The sequence below is a fragment of the Hesperophylax consimilis genome, chromosome 8 (assembly GCF_061612785.1).
Source record: "Hesperophylax consimilis isolate HC1 chromosome 8, BYU_Hcon_1.0, whole genome shotgun sequence".
Classification (NCBI taxonomy): domain Eukaryota; kingdom Metazoa; phylum Arthropoda; class Insecta; order Trichoptera; family Limnephilidae; genus Hesperophylax; species Hesperophylax consimilis.
Window position 1 is genome coordinate 40,849,767 of NC_142843.1, and position 23,302 is coordinate 40,873,068.

General features: G+C 36.8%; 1 protein-coding gene across 1 annotated transcript in view; it reads right to left on the bottom strand.

Annotated features, from left to right (window-relative positions):
• LOC149422062 (hemocytin-like) overlaps positions 1–23,302 on the bottom strand; it is a 66,699-nt gene that overhangs the window by 30,389 nt on the left and 13,008 nt on the right. The window contains exons 12-30 of the mRNA XM_089634272.1: positions 22,463–22,591; positions 21,016–21,233; positions 20,473–20,667; positions 18,170–18,359; positions 15,798–16,073; positions 14,665–14,721; positions 14,459–14,580; positions 13,833–13,967; positions 13,431–13,675; positions 12,609–12,733; positions 10,418–10,611; positions 9,090–9,314; positions 8,153–8,317; positions 6,445–6,736; positions 5,559–5,739; positions 4,391–4,496; positions 2,678–2,870; positions 2,049–2,258; positions 794–1,046 (exon numbers count right to left, since the gene is read on the bottom strand). Coding sequence (XP_089490398.1) covers positions 794–1,046; positions 2,049–2,258; positions 2,678–2,870; positions 4,391–4,496; positions 5,559–5,739; positions 6,445–6,736; positions 8,153–8,317; positions 9,090–9,314; positions 10,418–10,611; positions 12,609–12,733; positions 13,431–13,675; positions 13,833–13,967; positions 14,459–14,580; positions 14,665–14,721; positions 15,798–16,073; positions 18,170–18,359; positions 20,473–20,667; positions 21,016–21,233; positions 22,463–22,591 — 3,511 coding nt within the window. The remainder of the gene's footprint in view (positions 1–793; positions 1,047–2,048; positions 2,259–2,677; positions 2,871–4,390; positions 4,497–5,558; positions 5,740–6,444; positions 6,737–8,152; positions 8,318–9,089; positions 9,315–10,417; positions 10,612–12,608; positions 12,734–13,430; positions 13,676–13,832; positions 13,968–14,458; positions 14,581–14,664; positions 14,722–15,797; positions 16,074–18,169; positions 18,360–20,472; positions 20,668–21,015; positions 21,234–22,462; positions 22,592–23,302) is intronic.

Here is a 23,302-nt window from a genome sequence, read left to right on the forward strand (position 1 = left end):
TGATGGTTCAGTGACAGAACATATACAAGGTGACGCGAAAGTAATCACCGTATTGGAAGATTCGATAATTTTTGCAAATGTCAATTCTGCTTTGACATTTGTGAATTAAACAGACGCAGAATACACGTCGACAAACCAATGGAACGCTTTACTCCTCAAGAATGCAAAATAATTGTTTCCATTTTTTTGCGTAATAATTCATCTGTGGCATAGACTTGCAAGATCACCCGATTTGACCGCTCCAGACTTCTTTTTATGGGTTTTTTGAAGTCACAGGTTTATGTCAACAAGCCTCAGATTCTTGAAGCCCTCAAAGAGAATATCCGCCACGAATGCGAGTATTTATCACCGGAAGTTCTGCCAAAGTCATGAAAATTGCCATAAATAATGCCATGGAAAAATATTTAAGATTTCAAATAAATATAATTCACGAGCAGAACCAAAGCTTTTCATTTATAAATAATATTACAGCCAAAAAACATTGGGTGATTACTTTTGCACCACCTTGTATGAAAAGTGAAGGAAAAAAAACCAAATCTAACCAATTATTTTATCATATTCTATTTTGTCACTGTTCTGTTTTATCCGGTTATCTTTCATTTCTCAAGCTCTAAAATTACAAACGCCACATTGTATGGGAAAAAATTATATCCGTTGAGCGCCAGAATATCCAATTGGTAATCTGACATTGATACATTTTGTTTGTGAGATTTACCCTCGGCACACTACGGAGGTATTCTGTCGTGCTCGGCGTTCCAAAGGTTAACATACAATAAATGTTACTATTCCTTACTTGGGACAGTCGTATTCATCCAGTTCCTCATTGTCCATACTGATGATATACTCAGGGGGGCACTTGGGGGCGGGGCAGGGGGGTAGCGTGGGCTTCTGGCCGCCCTTGGGAGTGAGCCCGGGCGGGGGTCGCGAGGACACGCAGCGCCACTGCACGCACTCTTTCTTGGTGGGGGGCTCCGCGTTGACGGGGCGCGCCAGGGCCTGACGCTGCAGGGGAGCCTTGGCAGGGCGGTATCCAGAGGTCTTGATTCCTGGGAATATGAAAACCAGATCAATATCTTTTTACAATACGAATTTAATTTAATTTAATTTTATGATAGGCACATATTTTTAAACTAAATGTGTTTGTAGGTTGGAAACCCAGCGTGAGAAAGTGTATTAAAATAAAGTTTCAAGTGTATTAAATTTAAATTTCACATATAAATAACACTAAATAACACAAGGATTCCCAATCTTTTTGAAGTTGAGAGTTACTTTTTATCTTAATTTGGTAAGAATGTTTTTTGTTGCTTTTCATAAAACCAAATAAGTTTAATATTATCGTAATTTGCAGTGGTTTGAGGTAGAGTTTGGACATGTGATAAAGAAACTGCAAATTTAATGAAAATATGGAGAACATTAGGTATTATTTTTAAAGTTCACAATCGTAATTTTTGGTATCTACCAAATTTTACTCAGTGAAATAAATTTTTAACAATTGACCTCAAACGTGACTTATTCTATATTTCGTTTTAATATTCATGAAGAAATATCTACCTTCATCTAGATATGCGAAAAAACGTAATGAAAAATTATAATTGTCAAAATCGAGCTGCACAGGTTGAAGTTGATCTGATTTGTTGATAAGGGTATAATATGGGTTAACGCAAAGTACTAAGATGTAATGCAAAATCATGTGCTTTTGGTTTGAAAATTTGATCCCTTAGAAATATTTTAAATGCTTCAATTAAATACTGCGAGTAGATCACATCTTGTTTGATACAATCAAGCGTTTTTTTAAGCCCTTTTTGTTGTATAATTCATGCCTGAACTTCGCAAAATAAAATAACACAGAATTTTTGCGACGTTTTTTTCTCGCATAAACCAAAACAGGCGGCTGGTGTTAAGCAGGAATTTAAATCTTATCGCCATCTACATAAGGAGCGCTATTGTTAGTGGCCCGATTTCAAATAACTGATGTGGTGCATCGTCTTAATAAGCTCTTGTCGGAGTAAAACATACAAAAAGCCACTAGAAATGACAGATTTCCATACCTCCGCTGGGGTTGGATCCTCCCTTGGCACCTCCCTTGAAGTAGCGCTGGTACCCTTTCCTGCCAGACTTGGTGGGCTGAGCAAACAAGGAGTCCGAAGTCACCTGACCATCATTAGTCAGCTCCAGGTTCTGCTTTCTCCCGGCGGGCTTCTTCTCCACCACCTTGTAGCCCTTGGGACATGTGGCCACGGGACATTGGATCTCGGTTACTGGTTTATAATAAACAACAGGGATGAAATTAGCTTACACATTATGTATTGTTTTCAGATATATTATGCATCTCTTGTTTGGAAGAATTAAAACATTTTTTTCAAACTGAAATCAAGTACTTGCCAACCATTTTTAAAATACATTTTTTGATAGCTATAACATTTAAAATGGATGCAAAACCAAATGGAGGGACAAAATTGATTTTCTGTACTACAAATTTGTCAATATGTTGACAAGTTTTACACTCTCGTCTCACAGTCAATGGCGTCGCTAGGGTAGACTTTGGGGATACAAAAAAAATTATTGTTTTAAAAAATGGTTCTTCCGTTTGTTAGTTTTTTCTTTAGCCACCTACAAAGTTAACTGTTCAATTTGTAAGAGGCATACAGAATATAGTAAATGATTTGTGAACATTTACCTTCAGCAACAGCAGTGGTGGGGGCCAGAGTGGTGGGGACTTCGCAGTTCAACTCGTCATCGGGGCAGTCCATTTGTCCATCACACCAGGAGACATCCGGGATGCACACCTCACTTGTGGGGCACAGCCGGGTGCCAGAGGGACACGGTTCACAGCTGCAGTGGCAGTCAACGCTTATCTTTGGCACTTGACCCTGCAAATAATTTATTTCACAAAGTTATTAGTTCATGTTCACTGAACAGAAAATCTCTAGAAGAGTGATTTATACCGGTTTGAAAAAAAAACTGAATTTCGACTCCTGGGGGCTAGCACAGTGAGATCGATAACTTTACAATAACGGATCGATAGGTGTAACTATCGATGATTTTATACCGATTTCCCGAGCACGGTCACTGTTGGTACCTAGCATTGTTATGCCTTATACCTTTCCTTTTGATTCCTATCTACAATATTATTTTTATTATAGTGACTATTTAAACAATGTACATACAAAATGATATTAAATATATGTATAGTAAATAGTATTTCTTAGTCCTCCTCACTAGGGTGACCTGTGCTGAAGCGAACTAAAGTTATTCATTTCTGTTTTATTAGATTTCTATGTCATTTTTAATGCTTTTTCAGAGTTTTTTCATTAATCTCCTTCAGCCAAATTTTTATTCTTGATTTGTAATCATTAAAATTTTCTATTCGCTTCATATCAGAGGGAAGGGTGTTGTGGAGTTTCGTCCATTTTATTGTTGTCCACCTACCTAATTCCTACAGCCCATAGCCGACTACAAGGTGTATGTAGTTAAGTTGAAAATCACAAGTCGTCCTGTCACCACTTCAACTGTGTCTGATTACGGAGCGCCCCTTATTCGACCGTGTCGAATCTGTAAAGCCATCGTGAGCTCGCGAGTTTGTGGTGGTAAAAAGTGAATTCTATTTGAACCAGCTCTGTTGAGGAAAGCGGAAGAAGAACAGAAACGGTAAATCGGCACTCCGGAATTCCAATCCTCTTCTATCCGCTTGCGACGGTACCTTGATTCCGTCCGCAACAGTCACACTATTGATACCCAGACCAATGTTGATAATGCAAATTGACATACGCTGGCAACATTGCCCCATCTGTCTATGAATTGACATTCCTAAACAACAGACAGCTATGTAAAACTTAAAAATAATAATAAATTGATTATGTTCAATTGAAATAATATCTTCAATATATATTGGAAGTCTGCATGTACTTTTTGACACTTTAAAAGAGAGTTAATTAGTTCATGAGGTCTTTAGTTATAACTAAAGACTTTTTTTTCTCCATCTCTCCAACTTTCGGAATCAATTGATTGTATCTTAGACAAATTAATAAAGTCTATGGATCGTGTAAAAGATTTCTTTCAATTCGAAGAGCTTAGTTAGTTCACCTCCATTCATTAATTATCCAGTTATTTTGAATGACATTATCCAAAAAGTTATGCATATTGACAGCTTATCCGACACCTTGGAGGCCGCGCTAAAAGTAGTGGCTTTTGTCTACCGACTGTCGGAATCATATTTTGACTGTGCTTGCAAATATCGCTAACTGAAGATATAAGATATTCATATAAAGCCTGTGATTTACAACTAGAAGCGGAGATAGGTAAATATGCTTACTTTAAGATATTCATTCGCAACTACATCAGAAGAAGTAGAGCGGTTTATTTAACAGAACAAATATTTAGATTAGCTTACATTTTTACACTTGGGACAGGTTTTTTTCTCACAAGTTGGTTGACCACCAAGCGTACAAGTACAGGTCTCACATCCTTCTGTTAAATAAGTGGCGCCTATTGCATATCTGTCAAGGAAAAGATAAATGATTAATGATAATATGATACTAGAGATCTTAGTTTCCGTCACTGTGCATAGATGTCACTGGCAACAAAGTAAGTAACTAGTTGGTAAAGAAGATTGCTAGTTATTCAGTTTGAAATAGGCGTATGAGGCTATCTCAAAGCCAGAGAGATTTTTACATCATAAGAAAACAGACACTAGGCTGTCCAATACACTCGTCACAATTATAAGGAGTATTCAGTCTATTAAAAAGACACCGTGCTTGTTGTGAAGGAGTTTTTTTATGACCAGAATCATCAGAACAGATATCATCTAGCGATATATTATTGAATATATAAAATATCGTACCAGCTATATTACTACTTGTTTATTCATTTTTTGATATGTAAGACATGTCATTCTTCGTACATTTTTTGACATTCAAGACATGTATGAAGGTAGAGGACGATCTTCGATGACATATGTGACATACAATGACGTACAAGGTTGCGCTCTCTCTGGGACTACTTTAAACCTTACGGACTGTGTGTATATTTGAAATACATAGATATAAGAATTTTTCCTATGGTTCGAATAAAAATGGGAGTTTTTCAATTGCTGGTATTGCTGGCTTGGTAGCAATTTTTATATTTTTAAATATGATTTTTGTGTTCAATCACAACCGAATTAATTTTGTCAATTTTTTTAGAATGTAATTTTCGAAAATATTTTTTCAATGTTTAATTTTTTTTTAATTGAATAAATTTCAAATTTCTTGTACACAGTGTAAGATTTGTCATTTTATGTGAAACACGCCCTCTGAGACCAAATTCAAATAGTTCTTTCAAATGAAGTTAGCAATAACTTCTAAATAATTGAAAAAAAACATAAAGATTTTTCAAATAACTTTACCAATTGTTATCAAGCATCGAAAGAATACAATTAACACAATTTCGAATAACAGGTAATGAAAAAGATAAACAGTCACACTTTTTCGTAGTCCTGTCTATCTCGCTCTCTCGTGCTGTCTCTTTATAAAAGATTTCATTCTCTTACATTAAGGAATATTAACAATGATTTGTCTTACGGAATATGCCCCACCACGCAAGGGCACTTGGCCTGGGGTCCGCATTGCACTCCGTCGAACATGGAGGGGGCTTCGCAGGAGCAGCCTTCGAGTGGGAGCTCCACACCGGGGCATAGGGGGCACCCCTCCTCTATTTCAACCTCTGGCCCTATCGTGAACTCGGGGATTTGCTCGAACTCCACTGGAAATAAAATTATATTGAGCATTGTAAAAATAAACATCTTCAAAAAACACTTATTATATAATGAGTGATATTATTCAAATGTTATCATTATTTTATTAAATACTGTGCAAATTGATTAATTAAATTTAATAAATGTCTGGGGATTAAGGCTCCGTAGTAAGCATTCAAAAAGAAGAAGGATATTGAGAGGGAGATATTTAAATATTAATGTTAGAGGGAGCACGCTACTATTAAAAATCGATTAAAATTAAAAATATTTTGTAAAGCGTGACTTATTTCAAATAGAACAAAAATCTCTTGACAAATGTCTTAAATAGCTAGAAACACTGATTTTTTCATATCTATAACAAGTTAAATAACAAAACCAGATGTATTTTTTAAATTAAGTAGCAATCTTTGAGATTTTTTTCAATTTAAAATTCATATAATTACTTTTTCAACTCAGCAAATGTATATATCTTATATAATAATACATATTTAAGAGCTTAAAAACTTAGTGTTCAAGGGAGGTAGACGGTTGGGAGCAGTTGGGACTCTTGTGAGGTATTCATATAAACAAAAAACTTGACAATGTTTTTTGTCATTGCGTCATCGATTTAGGAAAATAATCCAGTACAGTGGTAACACCATGACTTGATTATTCAAGCTGTCATGGTGGGGTTCACAAAAAATAAAAGGTGCAACATAAACAGCGGCACTAACCGGTGTGAGGTTCGTGGCAACCTTGTGGCTCCGCCCTTATATTGATATTGTTGCTCCACTTGGCCGGCATGATCTTTAGGTAGCGGGCGTGTACGGGGAACTCGAAGCTGTTGGTGACAGGGGTGTCGTGATCATAGTTGGCCGGGAACATGAGGATCTCCCGCTCATTGTCCACGATGGGACTCCAGCTTTCTCCGTCGGGGGAGTACTTCACATTGTAGGCGGCCACCCAGCCGTCTGGGCCACCCTTAGTTGTCACTCCGGTTATGTTTTGGACTTCGCCAAAGTCAAACTGAAATAATGAATATGTAATATGTTAGTGCTAAGTTAGCCAAACTTTCGCATTTCTTGGGTGAGTTTATTTAAATGATGTCAGAGTGGTGGTTTTCTCTAAAGTGCCTTTATGTAGTGAACTTCTATATTTCAACTTGCGTTACAATATTGATATATTTAAAAGTGCGCGCCATTTAAATTCCGCATTTAATCCGGGGCCGAATAATACGGTTCACAAGCAACCTGATATTTCCATTAAGTGCATTATTGAATCAGCACTTATGGACCCATGATCCTCATGAGAAAGATCCTCATGATCCTCATTCACAGACAGTGAAATGAAATAATTTTGGCCAAACCCATAAGATTTTTGTGCGCAGCGATTGGAAATGCTTGTGGACACGTAACCTCCGGAGTTTGACGAGTATCACCGAAATAGCTTGAGTTCTATCGCACATTGTGCCGGCCGGTTCTACCTACTTTGTACGAGGCAAAAAATATTTAACGTTCTATGGTTAGTAGTTAATTTAGTCAATGTTTATTTATCTTCTTTTACCTGCATTTCTCTAACCGTTTATTTTTTAATGGTATTAGTAAATTTACCTAATCTTTTATCTTCTTCCCTTGAATTTCTGGTTGAACCCCTAGTGAAATAGACCCCGAACCCCCACTGATCATATAGGATTTAGCAACAGAGCCGAACTAAATAAGTGATCTTCATTCCACTCCAGAGTTGTCCCGGCTGCGGCGTGCAGGGTAAAGATTGCCCCGATGATAGCCAACCTCAGATAGAAGAGGGCACTTCTTCTCACAACACAGCAGAGATAAGAAGGTACTCTCAACAGGCAATTGATTTCAACCCCTCAGGCAAATTAGTTCAGTTTTACCTAGTTTACCTTTTACCTTTTAGTTTACCCGTTTACCGTCATGTGAGAAATATGATACGGTGTTAGAACGAGAAAATACTACACTTCATATTCAAATCTATAAGTTGACCACAGTTAAATTAAAATGTAGACCTACATGAAACGAAAGGTTCTGACCATAATTCGTGATAAATTTATGAAACTTTGTGATGTTTTTACTAATTTTTATTCTATGAAATATGTGTTTTTTCGTTATCAGTAATTTTAGTTCAGTGTTTAGACGAAAGTAGGTGAGTAATTTTAAAACTATTTTGTGTTGCAAAATTTTAATATATCGAAAATTCTACGTTTATTTATAATTTAAAAAAATGAAAGCGTATTCATCACCTTTCAAAAACAGTTTTTAGTTTGCAGATATGTACATAAATATCCCATTTATTTGGATTTTATTGCACAGCGGATGTACATACGAATTCTCTGACAGCATCTTTAGGAAATATAACTGGTAATACGCAGGAGGCCTGAGGTGTTAAAGATTTATATGTTTGATTTAGAGTTTGTATAAGCACCTGAATCCACTCTTTGGGTGATTTGGTGAGCGGCTGCCAGGCGTGGGGCTGATCCAAGGAGAGGAACTTCTTGGGACTGTCGGCCTTGCTGGAGCTGACATGCACATCCTTCACGGGCAGGGCCATCAGCTTCTGGGGTTTCTTACATTCCGGTTCCTTCACATGCTAGAAAAAACACAACATGTATTACGTTACTTGCATTTTATTATCTGAAATTTAAAAAAAAAGGTTTAGGCTAGGTTGAGACAGTTTAGGTTTATGATTACTAAAACATCTTAAGGTAAGGTTAGGTTAACATGAAAGATCATTAATCTATTGGATATGTGATGAGACACTGAAATACTGATTAAAAGTGGTGGAAAATCACAGAGGAATTCTAGTGCATTGGACCCAAAGTGCAAAATGGATCATTCTACTTTTTTGAGGAAAATAATTTATCTCGCTATCTTTGGGGATGCTGCGTGGAGGGCCTTTTCGAGGAGAGGAAGAAGCGAACATGGGCCTAGAGACACCCAACTTGTAGGAGGGAGGAAACACAGAGGCCGGAAAAACATTCCAAAGCCTATCTATTGAACACAAGAACGAGTCGTAGAAACCACCCGTTCCCATGTGACAATCTTCAACAGTGTACAAATTGGTAGGTGCACGATTGGTATGTTTCTCGACTATGCTCTGGGGCCAAAGGAATCAATGACGCTAGTCCCACGAGCATCTTCCATTGAAATACCTGTAGAACAAGAACAGCATTCCCACCTGACGCCTGTGTTATAAAGATAGGAAAATCAATCAAATGGGCTGCCCGTTTCTGCAGACCAGAAACTCCTGCCAAATTGAACATTGGGCGCACTTGCGATCTGTAAAGGATCAGCAGTGGTGTACTGTACATCTGTTGTATCTGTGGGCCCTGTACAGTACTCTCATTGTATTAATGATTTACCTTAACAGTTGATGTAATTGTAGGCAAGGTGGTCTTCTTAGTGTAGGTGGGGGTGGTACTCATCACTTCCTCAGTAGTGGTCGCATCGCTGCAGCCAATGAGCTCCATGCGGATGGCGATGGTGTCGTGCCACGTCTTGGGGAGCACTCGAACGTACTGCGCCTCAAACGGCACAAAGAACATCTGTTTTATGGGGGTTGTGTTGTCCATGGGGCCTCGGAACACCTACAAAAGAAAGACAAATAAAGATTTTAAGTTTTTTTAAATTGGAACTATTGTTGGAAAAATATTATCAATTTAAAGATGATCATATCAAAGTGATTAAGCAGGTACCAATAACACATTTTATTTGGCTTACTTTGCAGGTAATATTTAAAAGTGGAACTCTGCAAGTCAAATTAAAACCCGTATAGTACATAGTAATAAATGACTGCGATTATTTACATTGCATCATTTTTTTTCGTGTATATTAAAGAGTCTGATTCACATAATGTTGTCATTTTTTGCCTCATCTGTTTTTAAATTACAATATTAATATATTGTCATCATATCGTCTTATGTTCATCATCCAAGTTCAAATCTTATAAATATGTATTCTACACAAAAAAGTACATGTGTGCGTAATGCGCATTCAACAGAAGATTCCTTCGTGTCGAAAAAGGCTATGCCTTTGGTACAAATACAAATAATATTGTAATCAGTGCCATCTCTTGATACCTTTGTTAATTAGTACAACTTATTAACAACATAAAAATATTTATATATAAAAATTCAGCCTGCATGTTTGCACTTGCAGAACTCGAAAATTAGTCAACCGATATCGTTGAAAATTTCAAAGTTTATTCTTATTAGTTCCAGGAGTGTTTAAAGCATAGTTTGAATGATATAAGAAGTCGGGGACACCCGAGGAATAATTAACGCAATATATCTGCACGGGAATGAGATACGAAGTCGAATTAGAATCGATGTAATGTAGTTTTTAACAGTTACATTGTGTTAGTAGTGATGGTGAATGGTGGAAGAAGTTGGAGACGCCCGAGAAAGACATTAGCAAAAGCGAAACATTGCAGGATCCACTAGTAACATTATATTGGCTTCCTTTCATGCAATTGTGGTGTAAAAAAAAGTATTTCAAGTTTTGATATATCTGGTAATTGGCTTGTAATATGCATACGTGATGGATTTATTTCTAGTGGCAGGTAATCCAAACCAACATCGGTATTGCTGCTCACAGCTTAGCGATACTGAGTGTAAACTTACCACATCTGTGTTAAGTTTTTTTTAATAACAATTAATTTGCTGTTTGCCTACCCTGTTGGATAAATTACCTGTGGTGTATTGTCAGGTTTATTGACGTGTGTGAAGTGGTGTCCATTGTCACTGTACATGATTTCGTAGCTGGTCACATACTGATCGAACAGCGTGCTGCCCTGCATCACTATGCCGTACACTGGCTCCTTGCGGGGCATCTTCACCTGGATCCACTCGCCGGGGGTCGACTCCTTGGGTGTCCAACTGCCGCCTGGCAATCATTCAACGATACCGAATTACTACACCATATTTTATATATCAGGGAAATGAAAACAGAATCAATAATGTACCAACTCTTGGAATGCTGATGCAAAATTTTCGCTATGTCACCAATGTTTTATCCTTGTCAAAGTTTGAAAACCCGTCTGGCAATATTTTGTTCGAGTTTCGTTGAATAATGTACGTACGTACCTACGTTGGCGCGCTTTTACAATCACAACGAAATGGCACAGCACCATTCGTCTCATTTTTAACTATTATTATTTAGTGTGTACGAAAGAGCGAGGACACTTTTTGACACACTTGCTAATAACAGCTGTTGAACACGAGAAACAATGCAAATGACAGTGACGGAGTGTGGATTTTTTATTTATTTTTTGTTTTTAATGGAAAAAAAATGTTACCGGACAGCAAAGCGCCCATAACATTTTTTACTCCAAATGTGCTGAGGAATAGCTGGTTAAAGTTTGTCGGGTACTTGCCGATACACCCCGTATATAAAAAAATTAGTATACATATGTATATATATTTATTTTTTTACATTAGCTCTACACAGCAGGCCTCGAGGAAAATAATTCCTATTGGGGCCTATGTCATCTTTGGGGATGCTCTGTGGGGGGTATTTTTAGGAAAGGAAGGATGGGAAGTTCTGGAAAGGAAAAAGGTACGAGGGGTAAAAAGGTAATCCAGCCTGCCATGCACTTGGTGGACAGATACATCCGCCGCCAAGACTCATAAAAACCCCACCCCATAAACCCAGGCACCCCTGCTAAGTCACCAAACATAACGAACCACTTGCGATGTCTGTATGAATGTGTGTAAGTGCAAGCGAGATAGCATGCTTGCGAGATGCTATAAAAGGCGGTGCATACTAGGATTGTGCCTCTTGGGTTACAAGCAGCTCCCCAATAACCAGTACATAGATCACCTAAGAGTATTATTACTGTACGACCTTCACCCGCTACAATACTCCATACTTTAAGGGTGACCTATTGCAGACCCGGTAAATGGTTCCCGGGGCGGCGGTACACATACCCATATCCATTTAATCTACCATAAGTAGTTTTTCCAGAATAGTTGAGAGAAATGATTTTTTTTATTGTGCCTATCGGCAATGGCGGCGCATGAGAGCTTGATGGTATTAAATAATGTAGAATAGTTATAATACCTCCAACTTCTGACATTTCCCATGCATTCTGATGACAATATACTACACTAGCGCCTCCTAGCGGTACAGTTTGTGATGTTTTTTTTTTTCATGCATTTTAATGGATTTTATGCTCGATTAGGGCCGCTAGTAGCCAGAGTTGCCTGCCAATATTTAACGCGAGTTGGATGTGTTATTAATATTCTGGGGTATTTGAAGGAATCAAGCCTAGTATTACTGTTCTCTCTTACTATCCCATGTTTTTATTTTTGAAATGTTTTTAACCTTTCCGGGAGTATGGACGCTAATGGACGACGGTACACACTTTCGCCAAAGGAGTATGGACGACAGGGGTTGCATATTCATATTCGATGCATATTCTGTAAATATGCATCGTATTGCTATCTATGGGCATATTACTGTTACTTTATACCAATTTTAAACATTTTACATCATTATCGACAGAGATACTGGCTGTTATTTATTTTGCATACTATCATAAAATTTAATAAAAAAATACATATTTTTATTTTTGTAATAAAAACTCACTCCCCAGAGCACGGCCAGCATTACATAACTTACTCCCGGAAAGGTTAATAATATATCAAAGAAGCTAGATATTAAATCAAAATACGAAACGGAAACTTTTAACAATTTTAAAAACAAAATATTATTTCCTGCCCAAATAATAATATGTAGAATTCGGGAATTAATCATAACTACACATTTGAATCTACTATAATGTGTTCTAAAATTGGTGTTACGGAGTGTTGCCACAGTAATAAAAGAATTGTTCCATTTAAATTGTGTTGGGAGTAAAATTTTTTGGAAGAAACACTCACCCGATGTTTCAGATACTTTTCCATTGAGCTTAGCGTTATGCGGTTCGAAGGCAGGCCCGAGATAACTGCTGGAAGTGTAGGCTTCATCAGGCAGTGGAGCGTCTCCCATCATGATGTCTGTGTATCTGTAAAAATATTCTCTTTGAAAAGTGCGATTCTTTATGACCACGAATTGGTATAATTAGTCTTTTATTGAGAAAGGATATGTCTTCTCGGTCATCACTAAATCTAAGTCAAAAGTCTAAATGGTGTTATTATAGCAGAGTTTTACATCTACAAAAAGTTCTTACCCGGTTAGGTTTTAAACATAGATAATAACACAAGGTAGATATACCATGAATCATTAATAGTATGAAACCACGCGCACAAAAGTGTCGCAAACATCGTTCAACCATACTAATGAAAATCTTATGGCATTAGGGGGCTATGACAAAACTAAACGCAGAAAACATTGAGAGGATCAATACTTGCAACACGGTATCTCTTCTACACACTTTATCATAATCTACACATCTGACTTGATGATGGACAAAGTAACACTGTCCGAAACTTTGGATACAGAAGATGGAAGCGCAACACGGCGTAATAACCCAAAAATTAATCACGATAATACTGAATATGGTATCTACGCATAGCAGCATCCCGCATTTTTTCTACTTACACACCAAACCCATAACTTTCGTCACCGAAAAAGTCTGTGTAATTTTGTGGTAGCTCTGCAACAGTCTACACGTTTCCATGACATATCTCCTTTTGATTCTATTATCTGTGGTTTTAAACATAGCTGTTTATTTTGTTATGTAAACTGATACTGAGACATACCGATCAGGGTTGCAATCTGGTGGGGGTGAGAGCGTACTGGGTCGAAGAACGACCTTTCTGTCTACTGCGTCTCCTTCCTCCTCTTCTGTACTATCAACATTCTCAGATGAAGATGTGGGTTTCTTTTTGAGCTTCTCTAACTTGTCGTTAGTCTTGGTCCTCTTGCAAGATGTCTCTTCGCAAACATAATCGTTGTTGAGGCACTGACACACGCTGCAAGGGCCTTCATTGACTACTTCTCCAGGCTAGGAATTATAAAAACAATTATTAAAATATAAATAGGATTATCTATATTACATTGTATGTAAATATAATATAGGAATAGTTAGCTGATGTAAAAGTAACACCGATGTATAAATAAACACAAGTCAGTGGTGAAAATAATAATTCAATGGTTGTAACCTTAACGGGTTTTCCGTCCGCTGATACGCAGGTGCAATCAGCCGCAGAAACACAAGTTTTGGCATCCCGCCAGAAGTATCCCTTCCCACAGGGCTTGAAGCTTACACTCTCGTCCACACAGCCAGCGATGCATTTCTGTCAAACAAAACCAATGTTACAAGATACAAAGATAATTATTTACCTTCACAGCTGACAGCTGATTTTAAAGAAGTTCAAAATAGAATTAGGCTGGAAATAGTGCCTTGCGTACGATAAAGCGCCGCCTACGAGTTGGACCGATGGTTCTCGTACGAAATGCATGGCACTACAGATCTTTATTCATTCACCTACTTATTACCGCAAGGGACTGAGGTGGGACTTTTCCCAGCCTTAGAATTCATCTTCAGGTCAGGTTTTCTTTTTTGCGAGGTGAAAGTGAGTTGATAGTATCCAGCCAGTTAACCGTATCGGAAGTGACATGGTTCACCACAGATTTGCCTCGGGGTAACTGATGAATAACATTCTTCTACGATGATTTCTGTTGTTTTAATTATGTCCACATTCACAAAATTCAGAATCCTTTAGTCAGGGCAGGTGATAAAGCTTTATTGAATATACAAACATATTATTATGGTCCTGTATATTACCTGTCCTCCAGTACACTTCCCTCCCGTCTTGAGGAAGTGGTCGTAGAACAGGCAGACTTTGAGACAGTTCACTGCACAGTCCGACCACACTTTACCAGGTTCACATGGAGACTTTGTTACCTCTGAAACAACAACATTAAGGTAATTAAAGTAATGATTACAATATCATAGTTTTAATTCATGAAGTAATGATAATAATGTCTTACCAAGTTCTTCAACGAAGGAAATCGTGCTGCCAACTGTTTGATGGTCCGTTACGGCAACTGGAAACATAGAAAAATAATTATGTACCAATCATAATATGTATATATACTGTAGTTCTGTGAACAGTAGACCTAGCGTCCAAAAAAGTATGTTTTTAATGTTTTCTTATTTAAAATCTAAACCAAAATTTCCTCAGAAATCATAAGATTTGTAAGTAGGTAGGTACTTAAACACCTACCTGTTTAACTTACTCAATAAACCATATGTTTTGTAACATTTAAAAAATTCAAATAAGGAATTATACAATTCGTCCAAAGAAACTTCACATCTCATGACATTTCTTTTTTAAACTTTCTTCAGGCAGATAGGTACCATAATATTAAAAAAATGCTAATAAGAAAATCCAAATAAATAAGACGATTTCACATAAATTTTTCTGAACTATTAAAACGGTAACCACCTTGAAATGGAAACGGAACATACAAACAGACAGATGGATGAAATGCCCAATGGTTGAGTTAAAACAAGACTTAAAACAGCTACGCTCGGTCAATAAACTGCTGATCAATAATGAACATACATATATTTATAATGTATGTACATATTATTGTAATTGTATGTATTTGTATACAAAATATTGCGTGACGTTTTATCGTTAACCGTATTTAATATATATTTTTTTAATAATTAATTTAAGGTGATCTTTTTTACTTTTATAAAGGTTAGGTAAGGTTAGAATGTGGAAGTTAGGCCAGTTTATGGAATGTAATGTAGGCACGTTTTATTTTTTTTTCTCAAATTTAATTTTTCTCAGTTTTAGAGATTGTTAAAAGATAAAAGATATGTAATTCAATATTTAATTTAGGACTCACTTAAGCCTGTGACAGACCATGCTTTAAGCACGCCATATTCTCGTGGCTTGACCTATTTCAGCATATTTCTCGTCATATATTCCCATTGGTAGTGTATGGCGAGCGATATGCTGAGATAGGCCAAGCCATGATGCGTACATATAGCCTAATGTGTCTCCACCCTTAAAAATATTTATTTTAAATAGTACTGATTTGAGAAATTTATGATGTGCTTGGTATGATATATAAATTTGAGGTTATGATCATTAATAAAGGCTTTGTACCTCCGCATTCCGGCTTAATGGCGATAACAGTCTGTGGCCAGTCGCAAGTCATTGTGTGCGGATGGTACAGCATGTGGGGGCCGCAAGTCTTTTCTACGAGGTTGGGGTGCTCCACAGGCCCCATGCCGGGGGCACACTGCAGGAATCGGGCGCAGTCTCCGGGGTACTCCTGATTGGGGCGTGACTCGTCGCAGGCCAGGTGGGAGAGAACCTCAGGGTATTGTTGCTTCGGAGTCCCCATTTCGAATACCTCGGTCGTGAATTCTTCTGTTTGATCTGCGCAAGAATAGTAATAAACACATTAAAATTCTTGCTAATTTAAATAAGTGGTGCATTTCTGTGAAGAGACGAGATAAAAATACCTGTCTGTTTTTTGCAATATACAAATATAAAGTAATCAAAGCTCAACAAGATTCTTATTTGGAGAGAAGAAAGTATTTTAAACCTATTGCGAAATCAGATATGAGCGCGTCATCAGAATGCTGCCTGCTTGATAAATAATAATAATAATTGTCATTTCGGCTACTGGCTATATACCTAGCTCTCTCATTCAAAATTTAGGCGTATTAGATCTGTCAAAGAATTTATACATAAAAATTCAAAAATCAGTCAAATTTAAATACATGTAGGATTATGAAAGATTTTTTAAATATTTATATTGAGGGATTAGTACGATTTATAGGTCTAATTAGAAGTTCTACCGAGCCGAACCCTCTGATATGAAAATATCTGGAGTCGGTGAATTATTTTCCCATTTGATCTCTGGTGATTTGACGTGTTGTATTTGTATTATTGAAGTGAAACTTCTTTACGCGCGTCATGCAATTTCGAGGACCGGAGTAAAACCGACTCATGACCGAAACGAAAATGCGGGTACCCCCACCACCGATTAAAGTTCATTTGATCTAGTCAAAGTTTTGAAGTAACATATAAATGCTTCTTAGCTCATCCCGACAACTGGCGTTGGTGGTGTAATGGTCAGCATAGTTGCCTTCCAAGCAGTTGATCCGAGTTCGATTCTCGGCCATCGCACATTATTTTTTTGTTTTTAACGCCTTTTTCATTCAATATCTTATTTTTTAGTAGGTCAGAACATTTTTTAAAAGAAAATAATATTGCAAAATAATAAAAACACTTATCTCACTGTGATAAAACATTACTCCGCTAGAGCGCGCTTTGCGTTATTGTGTTGGATTAAAATTATTATCTAATCCGTATATTATGATAATTGTATTACATTTATTTAATTAATTTATATATTATGATAATTGTATTACATTTATTTAATTAATTTATTTATTTTGATAATATGTAATAATTTACAGAAAAAAAAATTAAAACTATCTCCCTCTGATAAAATATCCGTTCGCTAGAGCGCACTACGCGATCTTGTGTGGGATTCTATTTCTGTACATTGTACATTATTTTTAAAAATATATTATATTTTGGGTGTGATGTAGGTAACATTATAAAACATAACAAGCTCTCATATTTTCAGAACCTACATAATATAATCAATTTATGCGGCTTTGCTTACAGTTGGTGCTCAGCGTGGTTGGCTTTCAATCAGTTAAGCGAGGTTCGATTCTCGGCTGTGGCATTTTTGAAGTGAAACCTTGTTGAGGTGGGGGAGCCGCTCACGAACGTTCTCTCTCTTCTCTTCTTTCCTCTCTCTCAGACACCAGCGAACTGCGCCACGCCAAGCATCAGCTGAAACTAGAAGTTTCACTTCTGTCTTGCGTAGGCTTGACACACCCACTTTTTTTTTGTATTTATTATGCTTATACATATAATGCACTTGCATAATGTGGATTGACTAGATGATCATTTGTGGAAAAGTGTGTGAAAGGGTTTTGTGTTTCCTATGGGGAAGATTTAACCCGGACACAAAGTCGGAAAATAAACTAAATTTAATATAAAAAATAAATATGAAATTATAAGAATAAGATCTTCAAACTTGTCTGATCTGCCAGATCTGTGCAATCTTATCTCTGTAAGAGTACCAGTAGTACTATAAATGGTATTCCCACTTTGGGATTATGTTGTGAGACTGAAGGAATTGGGAAAGAAAGCAGAAGTTTGTGAAGCATCAAATCTGCTCACTAAACATGGCTAAATCTAATTCAAGCAATGTGTCGTTTCTGAAGTTTGGTCTATAACCAAGCCGATCGTGACAGTATCTATGTATTACTCTGGAAAAACATTTACCATCTTACATATTAGATTCTTAAACCGGTCGGTTTACCTATACTTACGCCATAGTTACAAGTCAAGCTTTTCACTACTGTAACCTTATGCGCCTCCTAATATTAACAGGGTTTTGATAAGTGAGATAATTGTATTTTAGAAATAAAAAAAAAGCATTCACGTACCACACTTGCAGAGGACCCTGATTTCAAAGTCGGGGCACGGCACGGCGCTTGGCTGGCGGCAGAATAGTCCCTTCTCGAGACTGCACTCCGCATCCAGCCCTGTTTCCTTGGCTGTCAGATGGCCTTCTACAGTACGGCATTCCACATCCACCATCATATCCGTGGGGCATATACCACCAGGCCGGTTTTTCTATGGAAATGGAGTTGAACGGTTATTACACACAACAAAAATATTATAGTAATTTGTAATACCTAATTTTTTTTTAACCTTTCTACACTGTAAGGTGTTAATACAAACAAGAGTTTTGTGCAATATCTAAGTAGTTTTATAAGGTGATGCACTACGTAGTAATGCAAAATCATGTGTTTTTGGTTTGAAAATTTGGTCGCCTGGAAATGTTTCAGATGCTTTAATTAAATACTGCGAGTAGAATACATCTTGGCCTTTGAAATAATCGAGTATTTTTTAGATAAGTCTTTTTATAAGCCCAGAAAAAAATAATGTATAAGGCCTATGAAAACTGCTTTAAAGTTCAAAATCTCCTACTTACGAACCCATTTTAGGTTATGATTTTATTGTATAATGTGGAAAATAAAGTTATTTGAATCCTATAATTTCTATACCCGCTATATCCGATTTTTTGACAAAATGATCGGAGTGTGACATCTTGTTCACATTTTTGCGAGCAACAAGAGGAGCCAAAAATTGAGTTTCAAAACCCTCCTTATCGCGACCAAAAACCATGTTTAAACTGCGAGTGAGAAACCAAATCCGCTATATCATACAGAAAGTTACTATCAAAACCCGCTATATCGGATTCAACGAATCACAAGCAGTTATTTTTCCAAAATACAATATGGCCGCCGCTCTGACGCCACGCTCGTGTGTCAAAATGATCTACGTGTGAGTTTCTAAACCCGCCATGTCGGCTCAGTTGACTTTCAAAATCACGAAGTGAGTATCAAAATCCGCTATATCCATTTTATTTATCGAAATTACTTAATTATTGCTAGACATATATAGAAAAATAAATGCTTTTCGAAATTTTATTACTCCAATTCATTATATAAAAAATTGTAATGCATTTACTTATGTACGCTAGAGATGTGACAGTTTTTTGCGGTTTTCTCCAAATCAATGAAAGTTGATATAGCGGGTATAGAAATTACACGACTCATTTATAAAATGATCGGAAAAAAATTAAATATTTATGCCTGAACATCCACAAAATTAAATAAAAGTCACTTTTTGGCCATGTTTTTTTCTTGCATAAATCAAAACAGGCGGATGGTGTTAAGCGGGAATTAAAACCTTATCGCCATCTACGTAAGGGGAGTTATTGATAACGGCTCGATTTAAAATATTACGCGACGTAGTGCATCGCCTTAATACCAAATACTAATATATGATTACATAATTTAGGTAATCCTAGAAAAACTCTTTGGTAATCTGGATCTGCATTTAAAACATTAATTACCCCGTTAACAGATACAAAATAATATATATATCCAATCTCGACAAAAATACTCTCCCTTCCCGGATCCTCGTTACTTTATAAAATTCCTCGCCTCAAGCAAAAAAATGAGTATGCAAAAAATATAAAAAAATAAAAAGTTGGGCTACAATAAGCTTGATTTTGTCATTTTTTAAAACAATATTGCATTACTAAGGACGGGTTGTTTCGGAGAATTTGAACAATTCATCAAATTTCAACGTTCATTTTCCAGTTCTGTGAAAGATTTTTTCAAGTTCTGTTTTAAGTTCAGCTTTGTCAAGCAACTAGCCTATAATGATATAATAACAGAACTTGAATAGGACTTTCACAGAACCCGGAAATGAACGTTGAAATTTGATGAATTGTTCAAATTCTCCGAAACAACCCGTCCTTAGTGATTGACTGCTGGGCGAAGATAGACATTGACCGGTAAAAACGGTAGGTATTAAAGAAATAGTAAAAAATATTAATATCTGAGTGTTGACACGATTGCTCCGCAATATATATGGGGGGTCGTAGTGATCCTCCTTCTGCTGATACATAATTTTTATCTTCAGGTATGTAAAGGTTAATGTAATATTGTTCGCTCTGTGTACAATCAAGGGAACTATATGACACAAGAGTCACAACGGTTCGGAGGCAGTGGGACTATGGCATCCCAATTGGGGTATGTTGTGAGGCTGAAGGGAGCGGGGAGGGGATGGAGATGGGGAGGATGAAGTTTCGCAACAATGTAAAATTTGATGCAAAATACTAAGAAAGTTCTTTGGGGCGTGACATTATATATAAATAACACAATATTATTACCATTTCCAGTGGAGTTGGTAGAGCTTCGATCTCCACGGAGAAGGGTTTACTGGACTTGGTATTCTTGAGGTTCTTGGAATCCTTGGAGTGCAGTGGCACCGAATTGCTGATCCACTCGGTCCAGCCATTGGTGCACTTGATCTGTTGCTCCATCATGCGAGGAGTCGACAAGGTGGCCGTGGGAGTGGTGTCGGGCTAAAAATATAACATCAAATTTTTTTTATCCAAACAGATTTCGAAATAAATCTACCTGATTTTTTGGATTCTCTCATTTTCTGTGATGTAGATTTTTATCAGTTTCCCACTTGTACACTAGTTTCCGAACACCGTGTATATATTTATATTTGTTTATGTTTTAAAAAAAAGACCAACATTTCCAGATTAAGAATAACCTGAGAATATTTATGTAAATTTCCTACTGGAGGATTTAGCTAGCCGAGGAATTGAATTAATGACGCTTGGGTGGGAATGAGATGCGATGCCAACTTAGCCGTGATTATTAAATAGGTTTAAAGAGGATGTAAATATGAGTGTGCTATTTACCGGCAGTGTAGAGCAGGGTTGTCCCTTGCAGACCTTGGTTCCTCGGGAGCAGTGGCACGAGTGGCATTGGTCCTCCTCCATGACCTCCCCCTCCAGCAGCACCTTCCCATTGGGTAGGGTGAGGCAAACCGGCTTGCAAGACGAGCGCGGCACGCACTCTTCCGCTGTCGTGTTGCTCAGCACCTGGTCCTTGGAACATGGCTTCTTGGATACGCAGCCTGATGATAGAACAATAAATTTTTTATTATACTTTTCCGTATTCAATAGGAGGTAGTTCTAGAGTTCAGAAAGAGAATTAGCGCAACAAACCCGTATGTCTTTCAAGGCAGTACTGCCTCCTATTGAACACGGAAAAGGAAATGCACGACCGGGGCACCCATCAAGGTTGGGGCTCTAGGCCGAATCCTATACATTACGGCTTCGGGAGACTATGCATTAAGTCTGTATCTGGCAATAAACCTTTTACATTTATTTGATAAATAAATGTAAGGTACAGTCGTACATGACAATAATATAATTGTGATGGTGTGTTATATAATATGTAAATAACAATGATTTCTGAGATAAAGTTTCTTATAATGTAGTATTTTTTTAAAGAAAAGAAAAACAATCAGTAAGCGATAAAACAGTATTTAAAAAAATATTCTGTTTTTAAATCATAATTTGTAAATATTTGAATACAATATTATATTATTATGTGTGTTTGTTGTAATATTAAATTTAAATACAATATTATATTATTATGTTTTTTTTTATAGTTAATACCTCACAAGAGTCCCAACTGCTCCCTTCTGGAGCCATTGAGACTATGGCATCCCCAATTGGGGGATGTTGTGAGGCTGAAGGTAAGTGGGGAAGGGAAAGAGGAAGGTGGGGAAGTACCTGGCTATTCAGATCTAGTCACTAAACACGGCTAAAGCCATTTGGAGCAACGTTTCAATTCTGAATGGTGGTCTTACACCAGGGCGATACTGGTAGTATCTTCCACTCTGGAACGTGCCGCAAATATACTATATATTATTATTATTAATTTTTAATTAATTAATTGTGAAATAACACAAATTAATCAAATAAAATTTATTTGCGCACGCCGGGTTCGAACCCGCGACCTTCGGAATGGTAGTCCAATGCGTTACCACTGGACTATGCCGGCCGTCAATGTGTGTTTGTTGTAATATTAAAATCTGAAAGCATCTTTCATCTGCTTTCAAAAACAGCATTTCATTTTGGAAAACATTAAAAAACAGTGAATCAATTTGAAAATTAATGTCAACCGGAAATATTAAAAAATAAACCATGAATCTGACAGGTTATTTAAAGTGAATTGATGACAAAATCTCAAAATACCCGAGGGGTTTAAGGTCTGTATGTATCTGTATTAAAAACTTCAACTATGAAAGAAAAGTTAACAATAAATAGAATTACTGATAAAATTGTAGTGTTTTACCTTCTACACAGGTGTCTTGAGGACACATTTCCGTTATCTGTGAGTAGAACAGAGTATTGTCGCACGTCTCCAGGGGGCATGCAGAGATGCAGGGGCTGTAGTTGGTGCAACTCTCATCGCATTGCATAGCTGGAATTACAAAATAAATTGATCAGTTTCTACTATAACCGCAAATAAGGCTAAGTGAAATTAGGTTTTAATACAAATTATGTAACTTCCGCTGAGCATACTCGAATTTCACTAATTGCAACTCAGAAGGAAGAGCAGCACACTTCTTCGGACTGCTTCAGTTTGTTTGGAGAACTTTGCTCTTTTGGGAGAACCCTGGAAGCTTTATAGGTAGAGATGGCAAAATTTAGCATTAATTTTCAGATTTTTTAGCATTAACAATTGGAAATTTAGCGTTTTATAGCATTTTGAGGCATAATTTAGCGTTTTGTAGCAAAATAGAAAAAAATGTATTTCCTGAATGTTTTTAGCGCATATTTTAAGTATTTTTGGTAAAATATATGTTTAACCTTCATTTGCAAGTATTTCCATGTGAAAGATTATAAATAATTAATTTTAATATTAAATGAATAAGGAAGGAAACTCTAAGTACGCGTCGAACACAAACACAACAAATGCAGATTGCGATTAACGTCAATAGGCGTAATTTATTTCGCACATTTTGTGTAATTTCAAAAAGCAATTTTAGCCTACAGTACAAAAATATTAAATATTTACACATAAAATAGTAACAAAATTATAAAAAATCATAACGTAAATATCGATTTTTTGAAATTCTCACATATTATTTTAATACCCGGTATTTTCGGGAAATTCGCGCCTATTTCGCTA